At 39.9% G+C, this 16,127-nt stretch overlaps 1 protein-coding gene across 2 annotated transcripts in view; it reads right to left on the bottom strand.

The window, feature by feature from the left end:
• RGS7BP (regulator of G protein signaling 7 binding protein) overlaps window positions 1-16,127 on the bottom strand; it is a 105,608-nt gene that overhangs the window by 10,576 nt on the left and 78,905 nt on the right. Inside the window, exons 4-5 of one of the 2 annotated variants that reach the window (XM_049649517.1) lie at window positions 14,294-14,441; window positions 4,129-4,199 (exon numbers count right to left, since the gene is read on the bottom strand). In XM_049649517.1, the coding sequence (XP_049505474.1) occupies window positions 4,129-4,199; window positions 14,294-14,441 (219 nt within the window). Of the gene's footprint in view, window positions 1-4,124; window positions 4,200-14,293; window positions 14,442-16,127 lie in introns of those variants that run through there. The other variant, XM_049649518.1, reaches the window with a different exon arrangement.

Raw genomic sequence — 16,127 nt, 5'->3', positions numbered from 1 at the left:
AACCAGTAGTGGTATCTTTTCCCTTTTCTCTCTCTGCTTCAGACCCACATGTAAATGGAATAAAAAGAGAAAGGAAAGAAAGAGCCAGAAAGAAAACAGATGGCTTTCTATAATGGTTTTCATCCAGTTACAAAGATGTTTTGACAATAAGGTCCTCGAGAAAAGAACTGGGATACATTTTTCCACATTTTACCCCACACCATTTCTTGCATGTATTAACCTAGACCTGTATAATAAACAGATCTGTGCAAAAGAATTCCAGGAAGGTCATGGGAAGCCCCTATGGTCTTTCTTGGTTTATGGAACCAGACAGAGGAATCTGACCGATTTGTTCATTAAAATGGTGCCATATGCATCTGCTAAAAAAATGTTCCCAGAGGGACCCAAGAGACCTGCTCTCCTTCCTTCAGGGTTTCTCAGACCCTCTGATTCAGACTCACAACCCCCTTTCTCTACAGTTCAGCTTATAGTGACATCATGCTGTGAGTACCCATGAAACATGTAAAGAACAGAGATGTGGCATCACATGCTGAGGGTCCCATTTCTCCCCCAAGTGAAAAGATCTGAAATTACCTGAATTGAAGACTTCACCTCAATTTTTTTTTTTTAATTTCAAAATCCTATTGCTTCATTCCCTCCTGAACAGGTCCTTGAATCTCCTAGCTTTTTCCTTTTTCTGCTCCACACATATTTAAAGTTTAAATCTTGAATATCATTTATTTGGACTATGCCCTTTTCACTCATGGTTTTATTCACAGTACCAATCATTTATTATTATTATATTTGAAAAATATATTTAAAATTCTACTTTTTTCTTTTTATAAAAGTAATACAAAGTTATACAAAATATTTATACTTTTTTGATTATAAAAATGTCCTAGGTAAATAAAATGAAATTTCTGTTTTTTCATTAGTGCACATTTCAGAAACTATTGGATGCATTTCATGAAATGTAGAGCAAATATTTTGGATGGTTAAAATATTTTGGATGGACTTAAAATAGAGGCTACATGCCGCACATGAAATTCTTTCTGAGGGCTCTGGTACTCATCCTCCTGGGCTCCTGATTGTGAGGTACAGGGAGAGACCTCCATGCTGCTGACAGGGGGAACTTGCCAGACATATAAAGAAACTGAGAATAGCTTCAGACATGGCTCCAACTCCAAAGTCACAGAGACCGATGTTCTGTACTGCAGGCTCAAGATCAATGCGTGGTATCAGGGGCTGTTCTATTTGATGAGAATGTGGCATTCTCCTGAGCTAGGTTGGGTGGGCCAGCTGGTAAAGAATACCAATACCAACGACAACAATAACAATAAAGCACCCGTCAGCATCTGCTCTCTGAAAGGTCCGTAGCAGACGTTCCACAAGCGGTGCTTCATTTAAACCTCAGGACAACCCTCTGAAGTAAGTAATGCTATCATCTCCTTTTCAGGGCTGAGGAAAATGAAATGGCTGGATGTTAAACAGCTTGTTCCAGGGCACAAAGTTGGTAAGTGGGCAGGGCCAGCATTCAAACCCAAGCATCGCCTTAATCCAAAGTCCCTGGTCCCAACCACCATGCGGATTTCTAGCAACAGTCTTCCATGCTGTGGTCCGGGGGGGGGCTCTCTCATCACTACACTGTGTCTGTAGAGCCCACTTTTAGGCAAACAGGCTTGTGAGGTGGAATGCAGAAAGGGCCCACAGCGACCACCTGGCTGAACACAGGCCCATCTATCAGGTGGCCACCTCAAAATAGCCATAGACCCTACCCCACCAATGGGCTACTTCCCACCAGGCACAGTTATCAAAAAAGGGAACATTCCATATGTCTCCATTCCTCCTCGTCTTCCCCCTTTAAAACCAGCCCCCACCCACCGCCTGGTTGCAGACAGCCTCTCCTCTGCTGTTCAGCCCGCGGCTTCCTTGAGGTGTAGGCCATAAACTTCTATCTCCTTTGTTCTGCCTCTGGCGAATCCCTTCATCTCCCAAGCCACTGGCTTCCACCTGATCGTCACCCCGCATTTGGGGGCCCTCATCTGATCTGACAGACACCCCATTTAGACACCACAATGTCTGCTTCCGGAAACCACCGCAAGGCCTCTACAACATTACCCCTGTGGCTCAAGCCCGTTCGTCTGATTCTAGGCCCTTCAGGGGGGCTCCGAGTTAATTGATGCTCCGCACCCCTGCCTCTCATTTCCTCACACCCCGCCTCCCTGCCGTGGAGCTCAGGCCGCGCTACCTGTCGGCCTCTTCATCTGGTGTTCCCACTTGCACCTTTCCACCTTCTGCCACCTTCTGCTGCTCCCTGAGCCAGCAGACTCCCAGCTCTGCTGCCAAATCCTCTCAAAGGCAAGCAGCACCCTGTCCTCCCTCCGCCCAGGCTTTGATCAGGGGGAACCACAGGAGTTTCTTTCTTACTCTAAAAACCCTTTCCCCACCCTCTGGTTATGTCTCTCCGAAGCTGGTGCTTGCTTCACTTAACGCCGCTCTGGCCACGTAGGGGAACGTGCTCCTTCAAGTCCTTGGTACGGATCTTCAGACCCTGGGACTGCAAAGTTGGGCACAGATTGAACACACATTTATCGTGTATGCCGGGGGTTTTACTACCAGGTGCCAGGCATCGTTCTGGGTACAGAAGCTACAGTAATAGTTGACAAAAGCATATAGAGGCAGTTCCCTTATGGAAGTTTCACTCCAGTGAAAATACCTTTCCATTTCTGTGTGAAGGTGTATATTTCCATAGGCTAGCTCTGGAGACAGACTGCCTGGGGCCACATCTCAACCATCTATTTACAGTCTGTGTGACCTTCGCAGAGTTAGCTAACCTCTCTTTGCCCCAGTTTCCTGTAAATTGGGAAACAGTCGTTATTTCCCTCAAAGGCGTTATTAGAGTTAAATAAATTAATACAGTTAATCCATGTAAAGTATTTAGAATAGTGGTTTGTGATATTGTGATTTATAGTAAGAAATATACAGTTGGTCTCCCACCTCAATCCTGGCACAGGGCTCCAAAAAATTCCTGGAATTTCCTAAGTGATGACAGCGTAAAGGGGCCTTTTGTTATGTTAATGAGGTTGCTTTCAAAAACTGCCTAAGGATGGGGGCTGGTTGCTAGGAGAATAACTCTGTGATCAGAGGGGTGGAACTTTCAGTCCCACCCCCAACCTCCCGGGAAGGGAAGGAACTGAAGACATTTCAATCACCAATGGCCAATGATTTATTTAATCAATCATGCCTACATAATGAAGCCTCCATAAAAACCAGCAAGGTTCAGAGGACAGGTTCAGAGGACTTCCAGGTTGGTGAACAGGTGGAGATCTGAGGACCATGGTGCACCTGGGAAGGGATGGAGTCTCCTTGTCCTTTCCCCACACTCTGTACTTGGCATCTGACATCTGGTTGTTCCTGAGGTATATCCTTTTACAATAAACTGGTGATCTACTGAGTAAAATGTTTCTCTGAATTCTGTGAGCCGCTCTAGCAGATTAACTAAACTCATGGAGGGGCCGTTGGAGTTTCTAACCTGTACATCCCAAGTGGTGGGGGAGGGCAGTCATGTGTAGCCCTTAACTTGGGGGATCTGGTGCTGTCTCCCTGTCTTGTCAGAATTCAGATGAATTGCAGAACACCCCGCTGGTGTCTCCTAATTGCTTGGTGGTGTGGAAAACCACCCCCACATATTGGAATTGGGTGTGGAACCACAGTGGCACAATGTGAGGTCTCAGTATATGTTATTATTACTTCTTTTAGATAAGTGAACATCTATATGGCAGAGAGCTTCCTTTGGAAGTTTCTTAAGTGTCCTCCTATAGGCCGTAAACTTCTTAAAGGCAAGGGCCAAGTTTCCAGTTCTTTTGTATTTGCCACTCCTGGTACAGTGCTTTCCACAGCATGGCAATGAATCCATGCCCTTGACTGACAGGGCCAGTAGAGGAGGCCTCTGCTTGAGGGTCAGAGCACAGCTGTGCTCGCCTGAGGGACTATGTTTTCATTATCATATCTTCTTGAAGAGAGAGGACTGTATATTCAATGCCTTCTATTGTTTGTGTAAAACAAACTTGTACTTTCTCAAGAAACAAGTCCCAAGGTTATCGTGTTAACAACATCCTCTGCCTCAAAGAAAAATGACCGAGAACTTACCTTGATTTTTCAATGGTAAAGGCATAGTTTCCCTGAGTTTGCTTAAAAGGTTTTTCATTTCTCGCATATCTCTGTAAAAGTGATAAAAAGAAAAAAATAATCAGCTGTAAATTTTTGAAATGCAATCCCAGTCTGTTCTGTGAGACAATTGACAGACGAGAGTCTGTGCTTAATTGTACAAGCTCTAGTTTCCAGTGGGCAAATATTGAATTTATTTTGTTTTTGTAAGAAAAAATATCTGAGATTGATGGCTCTGGAAGGAACGAGACTACTCTGGCTAACATTGCCACAGGGCATTCTGCTGTGGGAGCCCTCCTCTTGCCTTCAGTGGGACCAGACTCTTCTCTGATAATGAGGACAGTATTGCCGTTGTATAAGAGGGAGGTCAAGGTCATGCAACTTGAGTAACAGAGGTACTCTGGGCAAAGCTGAGGCTGGGTGATGGTGCTCTCAGGCTTTATGGTCAGGAGGCTATTGTGGCTGTACAGGTTCACTTGTTAGTGTCTCATTATGGTGATTGAAAATCAGTGTAACACAGGTGTTAGGGATTTACAGGGCTCAACATTTATTAAATTGGCTTGGAATGTTGGGAGACTGACAAATTGTAAAACCTTCAGAGAAGTGCTCTTCACAATGGTTTGGGATGGGTGGGTGGGTGGTGGGGGTGGAGACAGAGAGAGAGAGAGAGAGAGAGAGAGAGAGAGAGAGAGAGGCAGGCAGGGAGAGAGAAGCACCTGGGAAAGCTGGACCTTCCTCTTGCCCCTAGGTAAGTCACTCCATACCTCCAACACCTCCCCTCCCTCGTCTTAGAGTGCATATGATCCTAAAACCGCCAAACGTGCAGCAGTAAGCCTGCTCAGGGGGCTTCCAGTCTGGGGTAAGGGTAAGGTGGACGTTTCAAGTCCTTGGGACCATAGTTCCCCACATGTTCAGGTGGTCATCCACTGGACGTAGTGTTCTTGAAAGCACAGGACGTAGTGGTAGATTTCATTTACCAGTGCAAAAATCAGATTCATCTTTTAGTTCATTCCACAATAGGCAAGCAATAGCTGGTACTAAGGATTTAAGGAAGTTTATTTGAGAGTATAATCCTCTCTCAGGAAGTTGAGGAAATTCTATCTACTAACTTATTTTTCTTTTGCTCTATGAAGAAAAAGAACCACTATTTAATCTTCGGTATGAAATCCCTCAGTTCTTTTCTTTTTCTTTTTTCTTTTAAGTAGGCTCCACACCCAAAGTGGAGCTTGAACTCACAATTGTGAGATTAAGAGTTACATGCTCTACTGACTGAGCCAACCAGGCACCCCTGCCTCTCAGTTCTTTTCTTGAAACACAACTATTCTCTTGAGTATGGTTGGAGGACCACTGGTCCTAGGGGAGGCCCGAGACCCGATAGTGTCTCTCCTTAAATATTGACTAATATGTAAAAAAGAACTCTTTCTCAGGAATAGCTGATTGGAAAAGGAGAGGAAAGCAGACTTGTGGATCAGGTATAGAAATAACACCTTTAAAAGCATTTAGAATTCTTTCCCATAGGTACGAGGAGATGTTTCTGGGGCAGTGATGCTAATAAGCTGCAAAGGATATTTCTAGAGAGAAAAGGTGAAAGTGGGGGAGGGGAAGAAAGGAAGGCAGGGCCCTACATCCAGAAGTGCAAGGAGCACATTCTGATTTTCTGTAAAATTCTCAAGGGCAGGTGGGATGGGAGGTGGGGAAGCACAGGGTGGGAATGGGCTAGGAATGCTGTATGTGAGACTCAGGCAGAGTCTCCTGGAAAGCGCCAATTCTCAGTCCTGGTGCTGCACTGGAGAATCACTTTATGCCGAGACTGCACCCACCATGGGAGCGGTTTATGGGGACAGGGCTCAGGAATCAATGTTTTTTTGTTTTTTGTTTTTGTTTGTTTGTTTGTTGTTAATGTTTTATTTATTTTTGAGAGAGGGAGAGAGTGGGAGCGAGGGAGGGACAGAAAGAGGGGGGACAGAGGATCTAAAGCAGGCTCTGTGCAGACAGCAGCAAGCCTGATGCACAGCTTGAATTCACAAACTGAGATCATGACATGAGCAGAGGCCGCCACTCAACCACCGACTGAGCCATCCAGGCGCCCTAGGAATCAGTGTTTTTAAAAAGCCCCCCTGGGGCATCAGGATGGCTCAGTCGGTTAAGCAGCCAACTTTGGCTCAGATCATGATCCCAGTCCGTGGGTTCGAGACCCACATTGGGCTCTGTGCAACAGCTGAGCCTGAAACCTGCTTCAGGTTCTGTGTCTCCTTCTCTCTCTGCCCCTCCTCCATTCACACTCTGTCCCTCTGTCTTTCTCTCTCTCAAAAATAAATAAACATTAGAAAAAAATAAAAAAAAAAAAAAAGCCCTCCTGGTGATTTTAATATGCCACCCAGGGTGAGATCCACTGATCTCCTAGGGCAGACAGAGGGGGAACCTAGGAAAAGCTGCTCTACCAGGCCAGGTCTCTTGTGCCCACTTGTCTCTGTCATTCCCACCTCCTTTGACCTGAATCTGACTTGAAGACTGAACTTCAAAACCGTGGGCTATACTCTCCTTTTTTTTTTTTTTTTTTATTTGAGGTAAAATTGGCATATAGCATTATTTAAGTTTCAGGTGTACAACATTACAATTTGCCATCTGTATGTACTGTAAGTAAAGTGATCACTAGGAGTCTAGTTATGATCCGTCACCCTATAATTGACCCCCTTCAACCATTTCGCCTACCTCCATCTCCCAACCTTCCCCTTGGTAACCACCAATCTGTTCTCTTGTATGGATGAGTTTATTTTTCTTTTCTTTTGTTTTTTTTTTTAGATTCCACAAATGAGTGGAATTATATGGTACTTGTCTTTCTTTGTGTGACTTACTTTACTTAGCATAATACCTTCAAGGTGAATTCTGTTGTTGCAAATAGCAAGCTGAATAGTTTTCCATTTTAAAACACACACACACACACACACACACACACCCCAGATCTTCTTTATCCATTCATCCACTGATGAAAATTTAGGTTGTTTCAATTTCTTGGCTATTATAAATACTGCAGCAATGAACATAGGGGTGCATATATCTTTTTGAATCAGGGTTTTCACATTCTTCGGATAAATACCTAGAAGTGGAATGGCTGGATCATATGTTAGTCCTATTCTTATTTTTTTTTAGAAACCTCTATACTGTTTTCTATAGTGGCTGCACCAATTTACATTCCCATCAACTGTGTATGAGAGATCCCTTTTTTCCACATCCTTGCTAACACTTGTTATTTCTTGTCTTTTGGCTACTAGCTCTTCTAAGTGGTAGGAGGTGATATCTCATTTTAGCTTTGATTTGTGTTTCTGATGATTAGTGATGTCGAACATCTTTCTATGTGTCTGTTGGCCAACTATGTATTCTGTGAAAAAATGTCTATTCAGATCTGACCATTTTTAATTGGACTGTTTCTTTTTTGTTGTTGTATAAGTTCTTTACGTATTTTGGATCTTAATCTTTGTTGGATATATGCTTTGCAAAATCTTTCTCCCATTCAGTAGATCACCTTTTTGTTTTAATGATGATTTCTTTCACTATGCAAAATATTTTCAGTTTGATGTAATCCCATTTGTTTATTTTTGCTTTTGTTTCTCTTGCCTTTGGAATCCTATACATAAAAAAATATCACTGAGACTCATGTTCAGGAGGTTACCGCTTATGTTTTCTTCAGGAATTTTATGGTTTCAGATCTTACATTCAGGTTCTTACTCCATTTTTCAGTTAATTTTTGTGCATCGTATAAGAGAGTGGTCATGTGGCTGTCTATTTTTTCCAGGACCATTTGTTGAAGAGAATGTCCTTTCTCCATTGTATGATCTTGGCTTCCTTGTCATAAATTAATTGTTCATCTATGTGGGGGTTTAATTCTGGGCTCTCCATTCTGTTCTATTGATGTGTGTGTGTTTTTATGCTAATATAAGATGGTTTTGATTACTGTAGTTTTGTTGTATAGCTTGAAATCAGGGAGTGTAATACCTTCACCTGTGTTCTTTATCAACAATAATTTGGCTATTCAACATCTTTTGTGGTGTTATGCAATTTTTAGAATTATTTGTTCCAGTGCTGTGAAAAATTTCACTGGAATTTTGATAAGGATTGCACTGAATCTGTAGATTGCTTTGGATAGTTGTAGACATTCTAACACTATTAATTCTTCCAATCCATAGGCATGGGATACTTTTTTCTGTTTATTTGTTGTCTTCATTTTCTCTTATCAGTGTCTTATGTTTTTCAGTGTGTAGGTCTTTCACAGGTTTTTGATGCAATTTACATGGAATTATTTTTTTAATTTCTCTTTCTGATAGTTTGTGATTAGTGTATACAGCTATCACAGATTTTTGTTTGTTGATTTTGTATCCTGCTACTTTACTGAATTTATTATTATTTTTTGAATTAATTTGTTAATTCTAACAGTGTTTTGTTGGAGTTTTTTTGGTTTTCTATATATAGTATCATGTCATCTGCACATAGTGACAGTTTTGCTTCTTCATTTAGGATTTGGACACTTTTTATTTCTTTTTCTTGCCTAATTATTGTTTTTAGGATGTTCATTACTATGTTGAATAAAAGTGATTGGCCATTCTTGTCTTATTCCTGATTTTAGAGGAAAAGTGGTCAACTGTTCACCACTGACTGTGATGTCAGCCATGGGTTTATCATATATGGCCTTTATTATATTGCAATATGTTCCCTCTATACCCACTTTGTTGAGTTTTCATAAAATGGTGTTGAATTGTGTCAAATGCTTTTTCTGCAGCTATTGAGATGATCATACAATTTTTATACTTCATTTGTTGATCTGGTGTATCACACTGACTGATTTGCAGATGTTGAACCGTCCTTGTATCCCTGGAATAAATTCCACTTGATCATAGTGTATGGATACAATAATGTATTAATGTCTTTGGTTTGCTAATAATTTGTTGAGAATTTCTGCATCAATGTTCATCAATGACATTGGCCTCTAATTTTCTTTTTTTGTGATGCTTTGTCTGATTTTGGTATCAGGGTTATGCTAGCCTTATAAAATGATTTTGGAAGTGTTTCCACCTCTTACATTTTTTGGAAGAGTTTGAGAAAGATATGTATTAAATCTTTGAATGTTTCATAGCATTCACCTTGAAGCTGCTTGGTCCTGGACTTTTGTTATGTGGGAGATTTTTGATTACTGATTCAATCTCCTTACTAGTAATTGGTCTCTTTATATTTTCTATTTCCTCATGATTCAGTCATGGAAGAGTGTATGTTTCTAGGAATTTATCCATTTCTTCCAGATTGTCCAGTTTGCTAGCATATATTTGTTTGGAGTAGTTTTTATGGTCCTTTGCATTTCTGTGATGCCAGCTGTAACTTCTCTTTGATTTCAGATTTTATTTATGGGAGACTTCTCTCTTGTTTCATGGTTAGTCTAGCTGAAGGTTTTTCAGTTTTGTTTATCTTTTCAAAGAACCAGCTTTTAGTTTCATTGATCTTCTATTGTCCCCCACCTCCACCCCCCGCCTTAGGTCTCTATTTCATTTCTTTTCACTCTGCATTTACTATTTCCTTCTTTCTACTGAATTTGGGCTTTGCTTTTCTTCTGCCTTTGTAGGTTGTAAAGTTAGGTTGATTATTTGATAGTTTTCTTGCCTATGGAGTTAAGTCTGCTATAGTCTTCCCTCTTAGACTACTTTTGCTACATCCTACAAATTTTGGTATGTCATAATTCTGTTTTCATTGGTCTCTTTTTTTTTAAATTTCTTTATTGACATCTTTGATGGCCCATTGGTTGTTTAGTAGCATGTTGTTTCATCTCCACATTTTTGTGGTTTTTCTAGTTTTCTTTTTGTAATTGATTTCTAGTTTCATACCATTGTAGTCAGAGAAGATACTTGATATGATTTCAGTCTTCCTGAATTTACTGAGACTTGTTTTATGGCCTAACATGTGATCTGTATTGGAGAATGTTCCATGTACACTTGAAAAGAATGTGTATTCTGTTGCTTTTGGATGGAATGTCTGTATATATCTACTAAGTGCATCTGCTGTAATGGATCATTTAAGGCCATTGTTTTCTTATTAATTTTGGCTTTGGATGATCTCTACATTGGTGTAAATTGGATGTTAAAGTCCTCTACTATTAGTGTATTGCTGTCAATTTCTTCCTTTAGGTCTGTTAATAATTGGTTTTATATATCTTGGTGTTTCTTTGTTGGATACATATATATTTAAAAGTGTTATGTCTTTTTGTTGGATTGATCCCTTTAGACTATGTAATGCCCTTATTTGTCTATTATTACAGTCTTTGTTTTAAGTAAACTATACTCTCAGTGTGGGGCTTGAACTCATGACTGCAACATCAAGAATCACATGCTCTATCAACTGAGCCAGCCAGGCATCCCCCTATTATCATATAGTCTTTGTTTTAAAGTCTACTTTGTCTGCTATGAATATACCTACACCAGCCTTATTTTCATTTCCATTTGCATGAAATATCTTTCTCCATCCCTTAACTTTCAGTCTGTGTGTGTCCTTACTTCTGAAGTGAGTTTTTGGTAGATGGCATATAGATGGGTCTTATTTTATCCCTTCAGTCACTCTATATTTTCATTGGAGAGTTTAGTCCATTTACATTTAAAGTAACCACTGATAAGTACTTATTACCATTTTGTTAATTGTTTTCTGGCTGTTTTTGTAGTTCCTCTCTGTTCCTTTCTTCTTTCTCTCTTCCCTTGTGGTTTGATGGCTCTTTTTATGTTTTGTTTAGATTCTTTTCTCATTTTCTGTTGTGTATTTATGGTAAGTTTTTGCTCTATGGCTTACCATAAAGTTCACATACAAGTTCCTATGTGTATAATGGTCTGTTTTGAGTTAATAGCAGCATGACAAAACTTTACATTTTTTTCTCTCCCCTTCATTTTATATTTTTGATGTCACATTTTTACATCTTTTTATTTTATGCATCATTTTAATTTTTGTAGTTTTAGTTAACTGTACTATTTTTGTCTTTTCACCTTCATAGTTGGTTTGTCAGTGGTTGATTTACTACTTTTACTACATATTTAACTTTTCCAGTAGGATTTTATATTTATTCCCTTGTTATTATTTGTATCATTTCTTTTCAGTTTAGAGAAGTCACTTTAACATTTATTGTGATACTGGGCTAGTGGGGATGAGCTCCTTTATTAGCTTTTGCTTATCTGGAAAACTGTTCATCACTCTTTTAATTTTGAATAACTTGCCGAGAATTCTTGGTGATTTTTTTTTCCTTTCAGCACTTGAATATGTTATGCCACTCTTCTGACTTGCAAGGTTTCTGTTGAAAAATCTGCTAGCATACTCTCTTGCTGCTTTTAGGATTTTCTCTTATCTTTAACTTTTACCATTTTAGTTATAATGTGTCTTGTGGATTTCTTTGAGTTCATTTTATTTGGGACTCTCTGTGCTTCATAAACCTGGATTGTTTCCTCAGATTAAAAAAGTTTCAACTCTTACTTCTTCAAATAAGTTTTATGGCCTTTTTTCTCTCTCTTCTCTTTCTCAAGCCTCTATAATGTGAACATTATTCTCCACTTAATGTCTCAAAGTTATCTTAAGTTATCTTCATTTTTTAAAAATTCTTTTTTCTTTTTGTTGTTTTGCCCAGGTGACTTCTATTCCTTTGTCTTCTGGCTTGTTGATCTGGTTTTTGGCTTCATCTAGCCTGCTGTTGAACTCCTCTTGTGTACTTTTCAGTTCAGTTATTGTAATCTTCAGCTCTGTAACTACTGTATGAAACTTTCTTATATTTTCTGTCTCTTTGTTGAGGATCTCCATGTTCATCCATTCTTCTCCAGCTCAGTGGGCATCTTTACTGACCATTACTGTAAACACTTTATCAGGTAGGTTGCTTATCTGTTTCATTAATATTTTTTTCTGATGTTTTGTTTTGTTTTTTGTTTATTTGTTTGAAACATAATGTTTTGTGGAAACATTCTGTCTTACTCTCTGTGTTGGTTTGTATGTATTAGTCAAATCAACTACACCTTCCAGTCTTGAAGAATGTCCTTGGACAGGAGATGTCATGTGGAGCCCTTCTGACCACCAGAGCTAGGCGCCCAAGTATTGTCCCCTCTATGGGCTGCACACAGCCATCTGCTGTGGCAGGTTTGTATTTGTGGTATCAGGGTGGGTGGAATTGGCACTTGGCCTGGCTATGATGTGTGGTTTTGCTCTGATTGTGGGCATGCTCACCAGGTCTAACAGGTTAGAGGGATAGTTCCACAATGGTGCCTACCAATACTGAACTTAGCAAGGTAGGAAGAGGTCACATATATGGTGGCCACCAATGTCTCTGTCTCTGGATAAAATGCGAACATTTTCCTGCCTCTCTGGCAGGTACTTTAAGTTGAGTAAGTTGTTTTCCTTTACATATGATCTAGGCACTTTTCAAATTGGTGTTTTTGTGCTGGGTCCCAGAGTGAGTAAATCTGAGTCCTTAAGAGTGGGTTCTCCATTTCTTTCAGTTTTACAGTTATCTTAGATGTAATCCTCATTGGTTTTCAAAGTCTGACATTTAGTGGGCTCATACCTCTCATGTAGGATCTAAGGGTTGGGGTGCCTGGTGTGGAGGACAAACCCCTCACTTCTTAGGGAAAAGTACTGTACTTTTGAGATCCCTCCTGATGGTGGATCATGGCACTTAGGGTGGAGTCTTTTTGGCAAGACACTCTTTGCCTCTCCTACCCTTCTCAATGCTGTCCTGTCCGTCTTTTGTTGTGGATGCTCTGTTCATCCAATTTGCTGTTCTTTTTCAAAGGAATTTATTCTATAAATCATTGTGTATTTGTCAGATCCATGAGAGAGAGTGAGTTTACATCTTCTTATGCCACCATCTTCAACCCAACTCCACCCTGTCTTATTTTTATTGCCAGCCATAGCTTGCTTTCTTAAAAGCTCAGAAGGCTTAGATATAGATGCTGTGCTTGGTTTCTGAAAAGTCAAATGTCTTTGCTGATGGATTATGCCCTGATCATGGCCCTCTGGCAGATATTTCTTCCTGAAAATAGAGCAAAGCATTTTCTATTTCATAAATTAAGATAAATCATTCCCTCACCATTTGTCTATAGCTCTATCAGACTGTGCCAAACAGCTTTATTGTTTGAATTGTTAGATTTCCAAGCTTATACAAAATCCAAGTTTTATTAATAGCATATAATTACCACATGCTTCAATTTTCTATAAACACAGAAATTCAGTAATTAGCTTTAGAATTATATTACAATCTGAAAGTAGAACCACAATGGCTATAAATTCCATTGTGTGTTACATTTCTAAAAATAAAAAAAATAAAATGTTCATTATCTTGTCAATGATTCAACTCTACACAAAGCACTCAGTGGAACTGCCCAGTATTCATTCAACTGCTTTGTGCCAGCTCTAGGGACATTAGTAGCAAAGGACATGATATCACTGTGAAGGCCAATAAATAAGGGTCTTGTCCTCCTGCCTCACAGAATGGTATTTTAGCATGTATATGAGCCATGGCACTTATTATTATATTATTATTGCTTCCTTTCCCTAAGTGAAACTGAATTACTCTAGAATCTCTTCTTCCTAAGAAGGAAACTCCCTATCTAGCAGTGATCTGGTGCTTGTTAAGGTAAGTGCATTAACTCGCTTTGGCCACCAAGGGGCCCTCAGCTGCATTCTGGGAAAGCAAGAGAAGGGAGCACTACGAAAAGCTGTCTGTCAATTGGGCAGAATGCTTAGCCGTGGACTGCAACCTAAGCAGGCCATTCCATACACCTGAAATCTAAGAGACTACTGGAGGCATATTTGCATGATTTTGGATTCCTCTCCCTTTAAGCAAATGGAAATTTTAGTACCCAGCCCTGTGGGTGAACTGTGATGGTATATGGATCCAACTTTCTCCCTTCCCATGGGAGCACACTGTTTTCATTTCCATGGAGACACAATGTGTTGGAGTGGGATACAAAGAGCCCTGGGAGCCTATGACTACTGAAAATTCTACCATTCTACTGCAGGGTTTGGACTCCTTACCTTCTGCTAGCTCAGTTTTCTGAAATAAGAATATGAAAGAGAAAATCTCAACTTCTGTAGCCCCTAAGAATATGAACTGGAGGAATACTGGCAGTAACTTCCCACTCACCTTTCAGTGTTGTCAATGTCTGTGGAAACCTGCCAGGAATGTTGCTGAATATCTACAGGGGATGATGAGGAGTCCTCTAGAGCAGGTGTTTCAGTACTCTCCTCAATTTTGCAGTCCAAACTCTTGGTTCCCCCACCAGGCTCCTTTCCTAAAGAGGGGAGAGGGGATGTTGGTAAAGAAAAGGATAAGAAATCAGAAATGCAAGTTCTATAGCCATGATATCATTGCAAAGATTGTCTATGTTTTGAGTCATGGGCTCCATTAACCCTAATAACTTCTGAATATGAAATGCTATACTAATTCATTTATTTCTGAATAATACTGAATATAGGTATCTATCTCTGTTTCTAGCTATATAAATATATGTACGTGTGTGTGTATGTGTGTGTGTGCGTGTGTGTGTGTGCATAGCATGTTTCACAACATTCTGGGAAACCCTGAAGATCAAGATAAAAGTAAGGGCTCCATCTTTGATGGAATACTGGTGCTCTATAATCCATTCTTAGTGAGATAGATCAGGTCATCTTGAGAGGGGGGTTTCAGCCTGTGAAATCATGCTGCTTTTTGGTTCTTTGATTCAGGAGCAACTATAAGGGCCAGGAGTAGGTGACACTCAGCAGGTTGAATGAGAGCTTCTGCCCTTCTCTCTGACTCTGACACTGGCTCTCTTGGATTCATCTCCCTTAAATAAATGTAAATTTGGGGACCCAGCATGTAGAAAATAGTTGTATCTTAGTATATGGGAAATAACTGAGATTGTGGACTTGTCTTCCATTTCCTTGGCTTTCTAGCCTCCTTCACTTTATCCTTCTTTGAGGAAATAGTTCAACCTCAAGATCCAGCCTTGCTCTGCTGAGACCATAAAGTGCCATAAACTAAAGTTCCATGTACATACTGGGTAGCCATCCACAGCAATGCACTGCCACTCTGCTAAGACTTGTATTTTACCATGACTGATCTCAAGTGAATAAATCAATACTTTCTAGAAACAAATCTTCAAATTGGTTCAGCAATAAATTCATATGAAAATAAATGGGAATTATAGTCTATTGCCCAGATATCATCTGTTAATGTCTTTTATTCTGCTCTGAACATTTGCCATCTGCAAGGGTGTATCCTGGTGTCATGGAAATGGCTTATGAAGCCCGAGAACTGAGTGTTATGAGTTCATTCATTCACTTATTTATTCATTTATAAATATTTCTTGAGTATCAGCTAAGTATCAGGTACTGGGCTTGACGCTAGATTCTTTTTTACTCTTCTATCCAGTTTTATTTGTATTACGTAGATACGGCTCTAGACTAGTTGGTAAGAATTTATTATATCCCATATTGTTGAATATTCATGAGAGAGCAGCCACACCAGGCTACCTCTTAGCTCGGTTTCCCTAGTCCTGATGTGTGTTTTGCATGGTTAAAAAAAAATAAATAAAGCAAACACACTTGTGAATAGGATGGTAAAATCTAATGGGAAGATTTTCCCTTGGATTCCTGACTGAAGGAGACTAGCCAAAATCTCATCCTTGTAATTTCTAACCTATATGGCAGCAACACAAGGAAAAAGAAACAAGCAATTAAGTGGTAATTAACTATACATCATTCATCAACCTAGAGTAGAAATGGACCTCTGAATATTCAGCCAAGGCAAACACACAGTTTACTGATGAGAACTTCTGATCCTTTTGTGTATACTTTATGCACATTGATCCTGGGTGATGGAATTGCTTTTCCAATTTTATGGTATGCTGGGGGTGGGGGGGAGGTGAAATTTAATCAAGCACGTAAGTTAGCATGTTACGATTTCACAGTTGGAGGGCACTGACCTCTTAAAAGTA

The sequence above is a fragment of the Panthera uncia genome (genome assembly GCF_023721935.1).
Source record: "Panthera uncia isolate 11264 chromosome A1 unlocalized genomic scaffold, Puncia_PCG_1.0 HiC_scaffold_17, whole genome shotgun sequence".
NCBI classification, from domain to species: domain Eukaryota; kingdom Metazoa; phylum Chordata; class Mammalia; order Carnivora; family Felidae; genus Panthera; species Panthera uncia.
Note: the sequence above shows the minus strand (reverse complement) of the source record. Positions and strands in the feature narration are given on the sequence as shown.